Source organism: Sinocyclocheilus anshuiensis, unplaced genomic scaffold (assembly GCF_001515605.1).
Source record: "Sinocyclocheilus anshuiensis isolate Anshui unplaced genomic scaffold, SAMN03320099.WGS_v1.1 scaffold1148, whole genome shotgun sequence".
NCBI classification, from domain to species: Eukaryota; Metazoa; Chordata; class Actinopteri; order Cypriniformes; family Cyprinidae; genus Sinocyclocheilus; species Sinocyclocheilus anshuiensis.
In genome coordinates this window covers 608,312-624,488 of record NW_015548259.1, presented here as the reverse complement: position 1 = coordinate 624,488, position 16,177 = coordinate 608,312, and the positions used below count along the sequence as shown (strand labels likewise).

The 16,177-nt window shown below is 38.5% G+C and overlaps 1 protein-coding gene and 2 pseudogenes across 1 annotated transcript; 2 read left to right on the top strand and 1 right to left on the bottom strand.

The window, feature by feature from the left end:
* Positions 1–24: 24 nt before the first annotated feature.
* On the bottom strand, positions 25–5,392 carry LOC107655479 (glutamic acid-rich protein-like; annotated as a pseudogene).
* Positions 5,345–9,587, top strand: LOC107655478 (ornithine carbamoyltransferase, mitochondrial-like; annotated as a pseudogene).
* Positions 9,588–12,450: 2,863 nt separating this feature from the next.
* On the top strand, positions 12,451–13,822 carry LOC107655495 (mid1-interacting protein 1A-like). Its single transcript, XM_016442982.1, has one exon. The coding sequence runs from the start codon at positions 12,606–12,608 to the stop codon at positions 13,140–13,142; it is 537 nt and encodes a 178-aa protein (XP_016298468.1). The 5' UTR covers positions 12,451–12,605; the 3' UTR covers positions 13,143–13,822.
* The last annotated feature ends 2,355 nt before the right edge of the window (positions 13,823–16,177 follow it).

The following is a 16,177-nucleotide window of genomic DNA, read 5'->3' as shown; positions in this document are numbered from 1 at the left end:
TTTGACTGCTTTTATTGTATGTAATGTTCAGGGTGGTCTGTGTGTTTGTAGTGCGCTGCACACTTTGGGATCATTTAAGGTTTAGATACTGTGGTAGGACGTTGTTCCAGAACTGAGGGTCCTGAGCACCACTACCTGTTTGCTTCTTCCCTTTAACATTCTGCTGATGTCTTTGTCTATTCTTCTGTCTGTCTCTCTTTGCATTTGTCTGTCTGTGCGGAGGTAACATCCACTTTGGCTCTCTGTTTCGGTACTTTTTTGGTCTTTTCTTCCTCTTTTTCCTCACTTTCATCTTCCTCCTCAACTTCTTCCTCTTCCTCCTCCTCTTCTTCTTGTTCTTCTTCCTCTTCACTAGTTTCTCTCTGTTTCCTCTCATTTTTCTCGGGTGTTCTTCCTGCTCGGTTTCTTCCTCCTCTTCCTCACTCTCTTCTTCCTATTCTTCTTCCTATTTCACTAGTTTCTCTCAGTTTCCTCCTGTTTTTCTCTGTTTTTATATTCTTTACTTTCTGCTCTGTTTCTTCCTCCTCTTCTTCTTCTACTTCTTCACCTTCCTCCTCTTCTTCCTCATTAGTTTCTCTCTGTTTCCTCTGACTTCTCTCTGTTATTTTATTCTCTTCCTTCTTGTCTATTTCTTCCTCTTCTGCTTCTTCCTCACTTCCACTTTCTTCCTCATTATTTTCTTCCTTCTTTTCATTCAGCTTGTCTCCCTCATCATCTTCGTCATCTCTGTCTGTTTCCTGTGTCTCTGAAACGTCAAGATTCTCTTCTTCTCTAAACTTATTTTCACCTCTATCCATTTTCCCTTCTTTTTCTCCATCCTCTTCCTCAATCTGTTCTTTCCATTCTTGTTTTTCTCTATCTTCATCTCCATTTGTCTCTGACATTTTTTCCTCATCTTCAGCTTCCACCTCATTCTGTCACTCTTATTTTTCTCTCACACTCTCCTCTTCTTCACTCCTGTTTGTGAATCCATCATTCTTGTCTTTCAGTTCTTCATTTTCTTTTTCATCCACCTCCTCTTCCTTTTCTTCTTCACCCTCTACCTCTTTGTTATTCTCTTCTTCCTCCTCCTCTTCTTTTGCCCGATCTGTTTTTCTCCTCCCCTTCATTATCACTCTCTTCTTCTTGATTTTCTTCCTCATCTTCATTTCCTACCTCATCCTCTTCCTCGCTCACTTCTTCTCCCTTTTCTTCATGTTCTCCCTGTCCTTCCACTGTCTCATTCTCTTCCTCCTCTTCCTCACTCTCATCCTTTTCTTCACTCTCTCCTTCCTCTTCATCTGATCTCTCATTCTTATTTTCATTGTCGCTTTCAGATTGTTCACCTGCTTTCGTTTCCTCATTACTGCTCTCTCCTTCCTGCTCTTCCTCTGCATCTGTTTTCTCCTTGTCTTCCACTTCTCTCTCACTCCCCTCATCCCAGCTCTCCCTCTCTTCTTCCTCGTCTTCACCACCACTCTCTTCATTTTTTCCTCCTCTTCCTCTCCTTCCTCACCCTCCTCTTTCTCGTCCCTCACTCTGCTCTCCTTCTTCTCTTTCAGTCTCATCTCCACTTTTTTCTCCTTTACTCATCTCTCCCTCACTTTTGCTGCTCTGTCCGCTATTGCTGTCGTCCTCGTCCTCGTCCTCTTCCTCTCCAGTTGCCTCACTTTCCTCTTCTTCTGTTGAGCGAGAGTTGAACACTCTCTCCTCTATCTTCATAATTCTCGCTCTCTCTTTCTTCTTCATCTTCAACAGCACTGTTCTCCTGTTCCTGCCCAACCCCCTCACTTTTATCTTCTTCCTCAGCGAGACTCTCTTCTTCACCTCCCTCTTCCTTTCTCTCTGTCTCACTATCCTTCACATGTTCCTCTTCCTCTATTTTTCCATCACCACTCAACCACTCACTGTTTTCATTTGAAAGCTTGTTTTGTACATCTTGTGTGCTCTGCTGTTTGATTATGCTGTCATCTGTTTCCTCGATTGCTGATATGTCCTGAACTGTGCTGTCCTGGTCCACTTCCGTTTCTAGCAATATATTGCTTCCTGTTGTTTCATTGGACACTGATGCATGTGAGGACATCTCACTACTTGATTCTGATGGGGTTTGAGAAAGAACTTCAGCTGCTTTTATCAAAGGTGCAGCACTTGCTATAGCCAAGGCTGGTAGTGATGAAACTACACTACCCATAATGCTCTTCTCGGCCTGAGGCTTCCTCTCTGGCTTTCCAGGTTCAACTGTTTTTCTGGCTAATTTATTTTCTTTTAGTGGTGACTGCTTGTGTTGTGGTGATGAACTTGATGGACTTAATTTACTAGATGATGATTCCGTTTCTTTTGTGGCAGAAGATTTATTGGTTGCTGATTGGTTATTGGACCATAAACTGGAAAATGAGTGGCCTCTTTCTGGAGCTAAGCTTTTAATAGATGGAAATTCATGTTTCTGTTCAGTAAGCACTTTATTGGTGGGCGACTGGCTATTTTTATGATCAGACTGTAAGTTGGAAGCTGATTGCCTTTTTTCTGCAGTTCCTCCTGATTTTCGTTTTTTTATTGGGGGAAATGAGTTCTGAGGTATTTTACTATCATTTTCCCTTATGACTTCTGTTGTTTATTGTGCTAGCATTGCTGGTTTAAGCTGGAAGTTTGTGTTCTCAGACTCCACAGGATTTCCCTTTTTTGCTTTAGATATTCGTGTGGGTATGGAAACTGATAGAGGGTCGAGTGTTTTGGGTGCAGTTTCTGACATCGGGGCTCTTTCCACATCTGATCTCTTCTTTTTTGCTTTCTTTGGTGCAAGTTCACTTGGGCTTTCTTCTGCGTCAACATCATTCTTTTCTTTACCTTTTTTTGGGGTGCTTTGCATTTTAGCTGGAATTTTGACTGGTGTTGAGTTTCCTTGTTCTTGTGTGTTGATCAGTGTTGATCTGACCTCTTGAGCATTTCTAAGGGATGGCTTGATGTCTCTTTGAGCATCTGCCTGAGGTGTTAATTCAACTTTGCTAACCTCTATGGCACCGGAGGGCACGTCTTGAACCTTGACTGGTGACTTGACCCTTTTTGTAACTCTTACTTGAATACCCATCTCTTTGATTTTGGGAGATTTGACCTCTTGAACTTTTGTGGGCGTTGTTCTAACTTGTTCAACTTCCTGAACTGGAGAACTTCTGGAGAAAGTCTTTTGAATTTCAGTTGGACTTGACTTGGTCTCCTGCTCCATCTCAACAACAGCAGTGACCTCTTGACCTCTGGAATCTGCGTGTTGAACTTTATATTTGTCTACTTTTTAAATCTTGTCCCTTGGATCAATATTAGTACTGCATGTTTCACTGCTTCCCTTTTTTTCCTTAGCTGACATTCTATCTGAAGATAATCTGACCTCTACTGCTTGACTTTTAGATTTATTATTTGTACTCTGGATAGGTTTTTGTATGTTTTAGATTGCATTTTGCTTCGTGATGCTGTAGCAGAAGAAAGTTCCTCTGCCATGACATGAAAAACATCCCCATTATCTGAAACATACAAAATTCCCAACAATTTATTTAGTCGGGCCTTAAAGTACTTCCTCAAAAATAAATAACAGCATGGTTCTCATGTTCATGTTTGTGAATAGTGTTGATTGACAAGCACTCACCTGTGACCAGAGCTGAGTGTCTGTATCCACATGAGACCCACTGAATGGGCTGCCCCAATTTCAGCTCTTTAGGCAATAGAGAGCAATTTGATTGGAGCATAGTCACAAAAGGGGTGGAGCCGCTGGAAAGAAATGCTGTCATTACAGTGGCCCAGTCCCAACTGACCATCACTGTTTCCTCCAGCTGCAAAAATTTCCAATTTTGCTGGAGAAACCCCACAGATGTTTTCACTTACCCACTTCATCTTACTCATAATTCTGTGACAAACTACTATTATTCAAAGGTTCAACATTTTGGGGTCAGTTGTGACGAGCCGAGGAAGACAGAGGACTCCAAGACAGAGGATTAGACGCAAAGAAAGTTTATTCTCCAAAGGTAACAAAAAACAAATAAAACTGTAACCAAAATAGCGAGCCAGTCTCTGGGGGTAATCCAACTTCGGTCGGCAGTGTGATGCGGACCAAGGGATTAGAAGATTGCCCAAGACTCAGCGCTCGCCCAGGACCAACAACCTGAGAGTTGAGTGAGGCAGAGAGATGAAGTCCTTCTCTCTATGCATCCTGGGAGCAGGGAAGACAGAGGTGAGTGTAACACCAGAGAAAGAAACAACCAGAACACAGGACACAAAACAATCTACTCACAACAAGAACTAGACGAAAGAGGAATATAAAGGAAAGGGTAATAAGCAACAGGTGGGGTAGAGGCAGCCAGTAACCCACGCAGCCCCACTGCCAGATCAGCGCTGATTGCACCAATCACAAGCTGCCGAAAAAGACATGACACACAGACAGCAGAGGGAGACAGAGGGCACCCTGACCCGTGACATCAGTAAGACTTTTTTTCCTTTAAAAAGAAATTAATAATTTTATTTAGCAAGGACTAATTAAATTGATCAAAACTGACAGTAAAGACATTTATAATGTTACAAAGATTTTGTACTCCAAGTGCTTTTGAACTTTTAATAATTCTGAAAAAATGTATCATGGTTTCCACAAAAATATTAAGCAGCACAACTGTTTTTAACATGGGTTATAGTTAGAAATGAGATGCATTTAAAAACATTAAAACATCTTACCAACCACAAAATTTTGGTAGTTGTTACAGCAGCATGAAAGTTTGCCTCTGAATTAAAAGCTTTACTTACAAGTGCTGACGAGATCAGTCCCACAGGCAACAAACTGAGCTCTCTCCCCTTTAAGAGCTGGACGAATAAAAAGGTAAATAAGAAAAACCAGCATGATCTTTATAAAACAACATGCATCTCACCTTTAACACAGATCGGTTTATTCACTGGTCCTTTGGTTTGTACACCAAGCTGACCTCTGTTATTATTTCCAAACGCAAACATACGGCCCTGCTCTGAAAAGAGATAATTAAAGACACGTTTATTACAAAATATAGCTACAGTTACAAAATTACAGGGTGAATATTGAGAGATTACAACCGGTTACAAAGGCTGGGTGTGACTGTCCACTTGAGATGTGCATAATATCATTCTTTAGCCATAACCTGCAGGGTACATTGTTTGCTATTTTACTTTTTCCAAAGGTGAATACAGCACCTGTTTCTGCAATAAGGAAACATATGTTCAGTACAACATTTGCCCTCAGTCACATTTAGTCACATTTGTTCACATGGAGCAAAGAGCAAACCTCCACATAAGCTCATCAACACGGTCCATTTAAATCCTTAGAAAGCTTCCCAGAATAGCCTGTGTGGAGCTCAAAGACATGGGCTGGGTTCAGCCCCGATTGACTATGTATAGAAACTCTGTCAGACTCTGGTCTGTGTTTTGTGTTGTTTTGCTCCTCATATGCCTTGCTTGCCCTTATTTGGTCCTTCCTGTTCCTGTCCTCATTGTGTGTGTGCCTCTCCAGCTGTGTTTTGATTAATTAGTTAATTTGCTCGCAGGTGTGTCCCATTGGTGTCTGTGTATTTAACGTGTTCTCAGTTCCCAGTTCTCTGTCTGCTGTTAAGTGTCGTTTTGGTTTGCCTGGGGCAAGTTCAAGCTCAAACCGGTGCGCAACGTTTTGCTACGGTTTCCGGGTTGAACGACATGTTTCCTGGAAACGGTGTGCAACGGGGTTTGAGATGCGTTTTCTCTTGTTTGGTGGGTGTGTCAAACATGTCAGCCCGATCAGCAGCAGCATGTATATAAACCACAAGGTATTAAAGAGACAGCTGGCACAATGTAATTAACATCAAAATAAATTCACAAGAGCAAGTAACATAAAAATACTATACATATTTATATATTTTGCTATTGTATTATGGAGTGACACTTTCATGAACTTTTCTATACCCCTCTGATTATATAATGGTAGCAGGCTCCGAAAATTCTTCAAAAAGAGCACAAAGAATGGCCTTCTCAGCTGCCATAGTTGCAACTCTTGCGTCATCAGAACAGGGTGTTCAGCGCACCACCGTTTCCGTTTAAAAAAACGTTTTGCACCATTTTGTCGTGGCTGAACGCAGCCCTGATGTCCCACGTCCTGTGATCCTATGTGCCTTCATTAAAACCTTTTTGATTTACTTTATTCCTTGTCTCCTCGCTCGTTCCTGCGCTCCCAGTATGTGTGTGTGGCCGTTACAAACTGATCAGTTAAGCATAAAAAAAATTGGACTTTCAATTAATACATTTTAATTCATAAAAGAGTAGTTGGCTAATAACATGGACATTTTTTAACATAACACACTTAAAACATTTAAAATGTTTGTTCAATTTTTATTTTGTAATTAAGGAGCATTTATTCTTTAGACTCTGTTTTTCTTTTTCTTTTTCTTTTTAGTTTTTAACCATTTTAAATAATCTTTGTGCTTGGAAAATATTTGTAATATATACTATATTCTTTCAATTTATAAAGTCATAAAATCTGCTTTTAGAATAATTTTAAAATGTTGTTTAATTTAATTTAATTTACTATTTTTATGAAGTGTATTTGAGTTTTATTTTTTTTTATTATTATGCTCAAGAAATTTTCCATCTGTTTCATGTGTATTTCATGTCCACAGAGTGGGAAAAGCAGCTTTGGACAGTGTTAACCTGAAGGGCCACAGCTTTCTAACACTGAAGGATTTTAATGCAGAGGAAATTAAACATATCCTGTGGGTTTCTGCTGACCTTAAGAATCGAATAAGCACAGGGGCGAGGTACTGCAAAATATACTTCAACTAAGTTACTGATCAATAATCTTCCCATTTTCAGGACTGATATAATAAACAATGTTCATTTATTCCACTTTTATTTACAGTATGTCCCATTACTTCAAGGCAAATCTACTGCCATGATATTTGAGAAGCGGAGCACTAGGACCCGCATGTCCACTGAAACAGGTGCCATTCAAAGTTTGAGCCTGTGAAAGGGCTTAAATTTATCAGTGCGGTCTCTGAACAAAATGAATAAATAGGAACAGGTACAGAACAAAAGATTTGACGCATAGACAGTTTATCTCTCTCTCTGTCTCTTCGGGTTTTCTCTGTTGGGTGGCCATCCATGTTTTCTCACACCCCAGGATATTCATCTAGGAGTCAATGAGAGCACCACAGACACGGCCAGGTCTGAATTCACACACATTGCAAACACTGTGTGGACTCAATTCACTGAGGCCTTGACATGGTCTGATATGTGGGTGTGTTTGTATGGCAGGGTGCTCTCTGGTTTGGCAGACATCATGTTAGATCGGGTGTATAGTCACTCATCTCTGGAGCACCTGGACATAGATGCTTCTATACCAATCATAAATGGCCTGTCTGACCTCTACCACCCTATACAGATTCTGGCTGACCTACTGACACTACAGGTACTCACTCACTGACACATACATACACATAAACCCAAGTACATGCACTCATGTGTGTTTATTTTCACTCTTACAGGAGCACTACAGCTCATTAAAAGGCCTAACTTTAGCTTGGATAGGTGATGGAAACAATGTTCTTCACTCCTTTATGGTGTCATTGGCTAAACTAGGTGTCAATCTAAAAGTGGCCACACCCAAGGTTCGCCTCTTTCAGATCTGTTTTATATATGCATACACAACTATTCAAATGTTGTTTTTTAAAGAAATTAATACTTTTATTCAACAAGGAAACATTAATTTTATTAAAAGTGAAAGATATTCATGTTACAACAGATTTCTATTTTTTAAAAATGCTGTGCAGTGAGCTTTCTATTCATCAAAGAATCATGAAAAAATTATCACAGTTTCCACGATAATATCAAGCAGCACAACTATTTTCATTATTGATAATAATAAGAATAGAATAGAATGATTTCGGAAGGATCATGTGACACTGATAACTGGAGTAATGGCTGCTGCAAATTCAGCTTTGCCATTACAGGATTAAATTACATTTTAAAATATATGAAAGTTTATTTAAATTGTAATAATATTTCACAATATTACTGTTTTTCCCCTGCATTTTTGATCAAATAAATGCAGCCTTGGTGAGCATAAGAGATTACTCAAAAAAAAAAAAAACACATTACAAAATCTTACAGCTTTGCACCACTCCAAAATGTTGTTCATTTCAAGATTTTACTTAAATTAACCTTTTCTCTTTAGGGTTATGAGGCAGATGCTAATGTCACTCAAGAGGCTCAGCTTCTGTCTAAGCAGGTATAGACTACGAAGTCATGATCAGCTTTACTCATAAGATCTACAATATAATTAAGCATTTTGTTTGCTTTATCTACCATGCATTTGCATTATATGTTTGACTATGTATGTGAAATGACTCTGTCTTTAATAATTGTCTTTAACAACACAGTAAATCTTGACATCATTTTTTTTTTTTTTATGATCACTAGCTCATTTACAGTATGCAGTGTTTACCTAATTATGATATTCATGCTGTAGCTTGGTACCAAGTTGCAATTCCTGACGGATCCAATATAAGCAGCACAGGACAGTAGTGCAGTAGTGTGCTGGTATCTGACACTTGGGTGAGCATGCGCCAAGAGGAGAAGAAGAGGAGACTAAAAGATTTCCATGGTTACCAGATCACCATGCAGATAGAGAAATGTCCATCAACTTTTTCTGGACTGATCCGGTCTATTTTTGTCTATTTCGATTTTGGTAAGTTTTATGTTTCTGTTGACTAGTTGACAGACAGGAAGTGTGGCTGCACCAGACTGGACATTTCTGCACTGTCTCCCATGTAAAGCAGAGGAAGTAGACGATTAAGTTTTCTACTCACCACGTTCCCTTGTGTTCACAGAGGCTGAGAACCGCAAGTGGACCTTTATGGTAAAGTGTATGTGTAAACATGTGAGTATCATTAATGCATTTATGTTTGTAAAGTAATAGTTTCTGTATGTTTTCTCCAGGGTTTGATGGTGTGCATCCTAACAGACTATACGCCACAAATTCCCAAACTCAAATTTTTAAAAATGTGGGGGGAAAACACTAAGAACAGAATAGTGTCATCTATCTGTTTTTGTATGATAAACTTGTAATTGATCATATTTAGCACTATTGGCCAATGGGGGGTTTAAGAAAGAAATAAGAAATACAGAAATAAACAATTGTATTAAATTCATGAATCCTTTGATTTAATGTGTGAAAAATACTTTTTACAACATATTAAATTATTTAAATATTTCAGTGATGCAAATACCTTTAAGACCTATAGAGGGTGCTGTGACATTTTGAGAAATACTATGTGGTATCATATTTGATATATTCAGATGTCTTTAAATTACAAGGGGTTGGATGGACACTGCATTTAAGTTTTCAAAACAGAAATGAGTTGCAAAATGCACTCAGCAAAAACAACAACAATACATCTCATTTTCAGTCTCTGTATAACTGTCACTGTGTCTCTTAAGGTTTCTATGTAATTATGGGATTTATGTCACCTCAAATCACTTATAAACATTTTACATAACAGATAACTCTTTAAGTCATCCCTTGCATGTCTAACTCTGCAGGGCAACAATACAGTCCAGCAGTGCAAGGTGATTTAGAGTGAATAGGTGGATATGTGTGGGCATGCATTTAAAACCACCATGGTATTTTGATGTTATGGCCAGGCTACTGATCATTTCTTAATAAGATATGCATGTGTTTTAGCATGAATGTGGGGTCAGTAGGCATGCTTTCATTTTTTTAGTTTCACTGTGGCCTTTCACTGTCTTGACTGCTGCCTTGTAAGCAGTATCAGATCAGAGTGAGATCAGACTGATAAGCATAACAGTCAAAGGATGTTTAGGCTGGGACATTTTTAGACTGTGAGTAAAACTATCAACAATTGAATTAGGTGAAGGCACACTGCAAGAAAAGGAGACAATGTTATTGTACAAAGAAATCACTTTTGCAAAGTGTACATTTAAATAGTAAAAGAGAACAAGTAATTCTCAGGGTGAGGCAGAGAAGAACCTAGAACAAGGGTGGAGATTAAAAGCAGAGTAGAAGAACAGGTTTCTAAACCATCCGAGACATTATCGTCATTGCAAAGGTGTTTCGGCTTCCCTTTCTATGACTTGGTATGTAAAAAGATTTCAACTGAAACCTTGTTGTGATCTTATCTCATCTAAACATTGTTTGACCCTCTTCAGTTGTGACCTTATTAGGCCTGTGTGTGTTTTCATTTTTGTACATATTGAATTGGGTTTTAGACGTGATTGCAAGATAGAAAGACAAATAAGAAATAAAACATTGTAAATTTTTAACTATCATAACTATCACGTTAGTAGTAGATAATTGCGGTCCTAATTGTTTGAAATTTGCATCTGAATACTTATGTGCATCCTCTTGTGTTAATTTGTTGAATTGGACAACAACACAAATCCCCTCTGGGAATTTAGATTAATTCAACAAGCCAGAAGTGACAGTTTCAGAGCATTTTTAGATAAGCACTTCAATGATTTGAGTAAAAGATTTAAGTCCATAAACGAGAGGACAGAAACATGCCCCTAAAACCCATTTTAAGGAATAAATAGACATCTTGTCAACTTTTCAACTGTATCAATAGGCACATAAGTTTGGCCCTCAGACCACTGAACAGGGACGGATTATGACACAGCAGTGCCCTGGGCACGGACCGATTAAAGGCCCCCCTTGGTTGAAATTTCGTTCCTTTTTTATTCGAAAATTTTCCAAACTTGTTAACTATATCATAAAATATCACGATTCTCAAATATAAGTAAATACATTTTGCACCTTTATAGATCATGTTAGTTTATCTATAATGGGCTATGGGAAAAGTAGCCTAATATTAGTGTAATCTATTAACTAGCCTAAAACCCGATATGGGTGTCATGTCATAGAATATTTTTAATATGACTGACTTTGTATTTCAAGGTAAATTTAATAAAAACATTGTAAGTTACTAATGATAACACTTTCATTGTACATAAAGAGAGCAAAGAATATTTGCATTATCAAAGAATATTAACTTCAGTCTAGACAGAGTTCAAGCACTCTCGTCAACTCCCATTATAATCACTGAAGCTGTTTATACTGTGAAACGAATATCTTACTTACATCGTACACACATCTGCACTTTGTTTGTAATGAGAGAATTCGCCAGAGAGCAGCATTCAATCAGCGAGCGCGCGGCACTTAACAAAACACGGGCTTTTCAGCGATGACTCATCTGAATGCCTCTGATTGGCCATTGCATTCATAAGCTCAACAGAATCCTATGTGATTAGTTAATAATGCACAGCACGTTAAAAACGCGTCTGGCTCAGCGCCAGCCAAAGCACGAACGCAGATTTGAATTTGGCAGCTGATGCTGTGCCGCACTGAAGGTTTTAATCGTATCAAATATAAAAAATATATTATTCAGCCATTTTTGGTCTTTTGGAAGCTGCATTCAAAATCCACTTTGCTTAAAATCCTGAGGGGACAGGTTGAAATCGCATTCTTGGAGGAGCAGTATTTCGGCTGGGCCCCCCTCTGGTCTAGTGCCCTGGGCACGTGCCCGGTAGGCCCTTGCATTAATCAGTCCCTGCCACTGAGTTTATAAAAATATCTACACAGGTTGTATTTTAAAAGAGGAAATTGTCTTTCTTTTAGGAGACTTAAATGAGTAGTTCCGTTTACAATTCCTTTAAGTATCAGCTTTGCTTAGCTTTGTCTCAGCTTTTAGATGTTCCTTTTGAAAACACATAAAGCAATTGCTGACAGAGTAAGAACATCAAAAAATATACAATGTATGTGGATCATGGCACAGCTCAGATCATTTCGTGTCAGAAATATCTGATGAGAAATGTTTGAAAAGTTCATTTTGAAACCTTTTAATGTTGAGACTTCAGATTTAGTATCTTGGAAAATCTGAGTAAAGCTGTTATTAAGATGTTATTCTCTTTTAAAACAGAAGAGAAAACTGTAACAAGTCAGAGAGTTAAAGAAAAGTCTAATTTTTCTCTGTATTTGATCTCATTGTCACCTGGAAGAAACAACTGAGATATAATCTCTTATCTCATTTGTGATGAAAACACTGAAAGTCTTACCTTTTGGGTTCATTCATATTTTGCTTATGTGGCATGATAATGCCTTTAAACATTAATAGGCCAAAATTCATAACAAACATGCGACTTTTGGCCTCAGTGTTACTAATCAGAAAATAATTTAAAGATTAGATTTTGTTAACAAGAGACTAATGTTATTTATTCAAGTCAAAATCATTTACCCTTTTAACCTTTATTAATATTATTAGCCTATGACCTACACTTCATTTACATAGCCATAACACATCTAGGCCTATAAGCAGTACTATTTTTCGCCAGGAGTGAAAATTATTTGAAAATCAAAGTTGTATGTGGTGCTTTTTTTTTAAATTAAGTTTCTGTGTAATGTAAATTATTATGCAACCAATCGATTAATGCACTTTCGTGCCGCTCCCTGCGTGTCTATGGGCCGTGCAGAGGTTTGTGTCTTGCAGTTGGAATCTGGTTGTGGCCGACCTGACATCCCAGACCGGACCAACAGGTTTCGGTCACGCCCAGAGCAAAAAAAGTCAGGTATAAATTAAACGTAAGGAATGCAGACCTTCAGAAGGAAACTAAGCGCACGAGAGAAAAACATACACTCTCGAATCAATCCCCATAAAACCACCAAAATGCAGATGTCCGAACCCCTCAGCCAGAAGAACACTCTGTTCACGGCAATGAACCGCTTCATCGGCGCCGTCAACAACATGGATCAGACGGTCATGGTGCCGAGTCTGCTGAGAGATGTGCCGCTGGACCAAGAGATAGAGCAGCAGAAGCTAACCAACGACCCGGGTAGCTATCTGCGGGATGCTGAGGCCGACATGTACAGCTATTACAGCCAGCTCAAGTCCATCCGGAACAACGTCGAGTGGGGCGTCATGCGCGCAGAGGAGCAGAGGCGCAAGAAAGACACTACAGCGCCGGAGCCAGTGCGCACAGAGTCGGAGAGCGACATGGATCTGGAGCAGCTATTGCAGTACCATCTGAAGGGCTTGCATGGGGTGCTGTCCAAACTGACAAGCCAAGCCAACAACCTGACCAACCGATACAAGCAGGAGATTGGCATTGCTGGCTGGGGACAGTGAACTGCTACATCATGATCTATTGGGATATGATGAACTATTCTGATCTAATAGGATCTATTTAGCCTTTGTGGAAGAGCCTACCAAAGGGACTGCCCAAACATAAGTTAAACTGTCAAAAGACAAAATGCAAGGCAAACCGAGAAGGGAAAATGGGTTTGTTGTAGTATTGGTTTTGGTGTTGATCACTGATCTTATGGCATTTTATTTGCACTGAGTTTCCCCTTTTTTTAAAACAAAATCTCCGTTCAAATGGCTGGTTGCCATGCCTTATCTTGGTATTTAAAACTATTTATGTGTTATGTATAATTGAAAGCTTTTATTTTTTCCATTCTTTTTCGTTTTTTGAGAGGAAGGTTGTTGTCCTATGAAGTTGCTGTGTGTTCCAGAGGACTGATGACTTGAAGAACTGATCGTTTGTATAGTGAGAACTCCTATTGATGAAGCAGAAACCCTGTAGAAAATCCCTGGGATGTTCCCTGCTAATGACCTGAAACTATCCCTGAATTATCCTGTGAGTCAATGATGTGGATGGCTCTGAAAATCACTGTGTGTGTGTGTCATGATGAGCTCCATGAGATTCTGTGTTAAATTGTGCCTAAAGGCCAGTATGATTGTTAAAAACAGTTGTTGTATTTTGTACTGAATTTTACTACAAAATAAACTATTGTAATTTGAAAACATCTAATGTGTGGTTGTTTATTATTTATCATGCTCAACAATGCATAATACACACACCCTGTCACTGTGACTGTTTTACAAATTAGCTTCACAATACTCTTCATTCCTTAGTGCTTATAAAAGTCCATAATTTGAATAACTTTAATTTCTGAGACTCCCATTCAATTCCCATTTATCCATTATCAATTCCTATGTAGTATTCGCATAAGTATGTTAAGTAAGACCTGTGCAATGAAACAAATCTCTTTTCTTTTAAAGATTATTTGTTTTCATAATAAAAATATACAAAGGGGCCATAAATGAGAAAAAACAAAAGCACTTTTATTTTAACAAATACAAGATATGTTGGTTTTGTGGTATAGTTTACCATAAAATGTGACCTGGGTTCAAATCAGTTGACAATGCCAGTCGATTGAAGTCCCCAATTTTAGACGTGTGAATATAAGTGATCAAAATTTACATGATATTTCCAAAACACAATCGTTTGAAAAATCGAAATAAATATAATTATATTCAGGGGTTCAAGCACGTAGAGCTGAAACCCTATTGTAATTGTTAGAATGGCCAAGGGTCAGCAATCTCCACGTAAACCTGATCTGGCAGACCAAACCGTAAGTCATAGAGACTTGAAACTTGGAAGGATGGTAGTAGACCAGGGGTCTCCAGACTCGGCCCTGGAGGGCCGGTTTCCTGCAGAGTTTAGCTCCAACCCTAATCAAACACACCTGAATCAGCTAATCAAGGTCTTATTAGGCATACTAGAAACTTCCAGGTAGGTGTGTTGAGGCAAGTTGGAGCTAAACTCTTCAGGACACCGGCCCTCCAGGACCGAGTCTGGAGACCCCTGGTCTACAATGTTACCAAGGTCCGCCCCAATTTTCCTGAAGGGGGGGCGCTACAGCAATCAAAAGTACGAAATCGCTCATAACTCCTAAACCGTTAGTCGCTGGCTCAAGTGCCTTATGTCGTTTGAACCCTTGGCTCATGACAGACAAAACACATGCCTCGGATTCAATCATCACCCTGGCGAAATTTTTTGGCATTTTGGATTAAAACATACATATGCGAACTCGTCCTAGGTTTTTAAGTCAAAATCAATAAAATCAGTACAGTAAAATTCTCTGGACTCTCTAGATCAATAATTATAAAAAAGAAGTTGAACTTTACCCTTTGGGTAGCTAATACAGGGTCATTTAGAAAAGGGGTGTGGCATGCCAAAGCCTATTCCAAAAAGAAAACTCAGAACTTCACAAAAATATGTGAACATGCAACATGATTCTAAACAAGCATTCAAACTTTATTGGAAATCGGACCATAGGTGGCGCTATAACAGTTAAAAGCTGGGGAAAAAAATATGTATTTAATTAGTATTATTGTCTGTATTGGCTAGACATTATCGTCATTGCAAAGGTGTTTCGGCTTCCCTTTCTATGACTTGGTATGTAAAAAGATTTCAACTGAAACCTTGTTGTGATCTTATCTCATCTAAACATTGTTTGACCCTCTTCAGTTGTGACCTTATTAGGCCTGTGTGTGTTTTCATTTTTGTACATATTGAATTGGGTTTTAGACGTGATTGCAAGATAGAAAGACAAATAAGAAATAAAACATTGTAAATTTTTAACTATCATAACTATCACGTTAGTAGTAGATAATTGCGGTCCTAATTGTTTGAAATTTGCATCTGAATACTTATGTGCATCCTCTTGTGTTAATTTGTTGAATTGGACAACAACACAAATCCCCTCTGGGAATTTAGATTAATTCAACAAGCCAGAAGTGACAGTTTCAGAGCATTTTTAGATAAGCACTTCAATGATTTGAGTAAAAGATTTAAGTCCATAAACGAGAGGACACCCTAAAACCCCTAAAACCCATTTTAAGGAATAAATAGACATCTTGTCAACTTTTCAACTGTATCAATAGGTTGGCCCTCATGGCCCTCAGACCACTGAACAGGGACGGATTATGACACAGCAGTGCCCTGGGCACGGACCGATTAAAGGCCCCCCTTGGTTGAAATTTCGTTCCTTTTTTATTCGAAAATTTTCCAAACTTGTTAACTATATCATAAAATATCACGATTCTCAAATATAAGTAAATACATTTTGCACCTTTATAGATCATGTTAGTTTATCTATAATGGGCTATGGGAAAAGTAGCCTAATATTAGTGTAATCTATTAACTAGCCTAAAACCCGATATGGGTGTCATGTCATAGAATATTTTTAATATGACTGACTTTGTATTTCAAGGTAAATTTAATAAAAACATTGTAAGTTACTAATGATAACACTTTCATTGTACATAAAGAGAGCAAAGAATATTTGCATTATCAAAGAATATTAACTTCAGTC

Bases quoted from the DNA above. Each gene is read 5' to 3' on its own strand.
- LOC107655495 (XM_016442982.1), top strand. From the start codon at position 12,606: ATGCAGACCTTCAGAAGGAAACTAAGCGCACGAGAGAAAAACATACAC.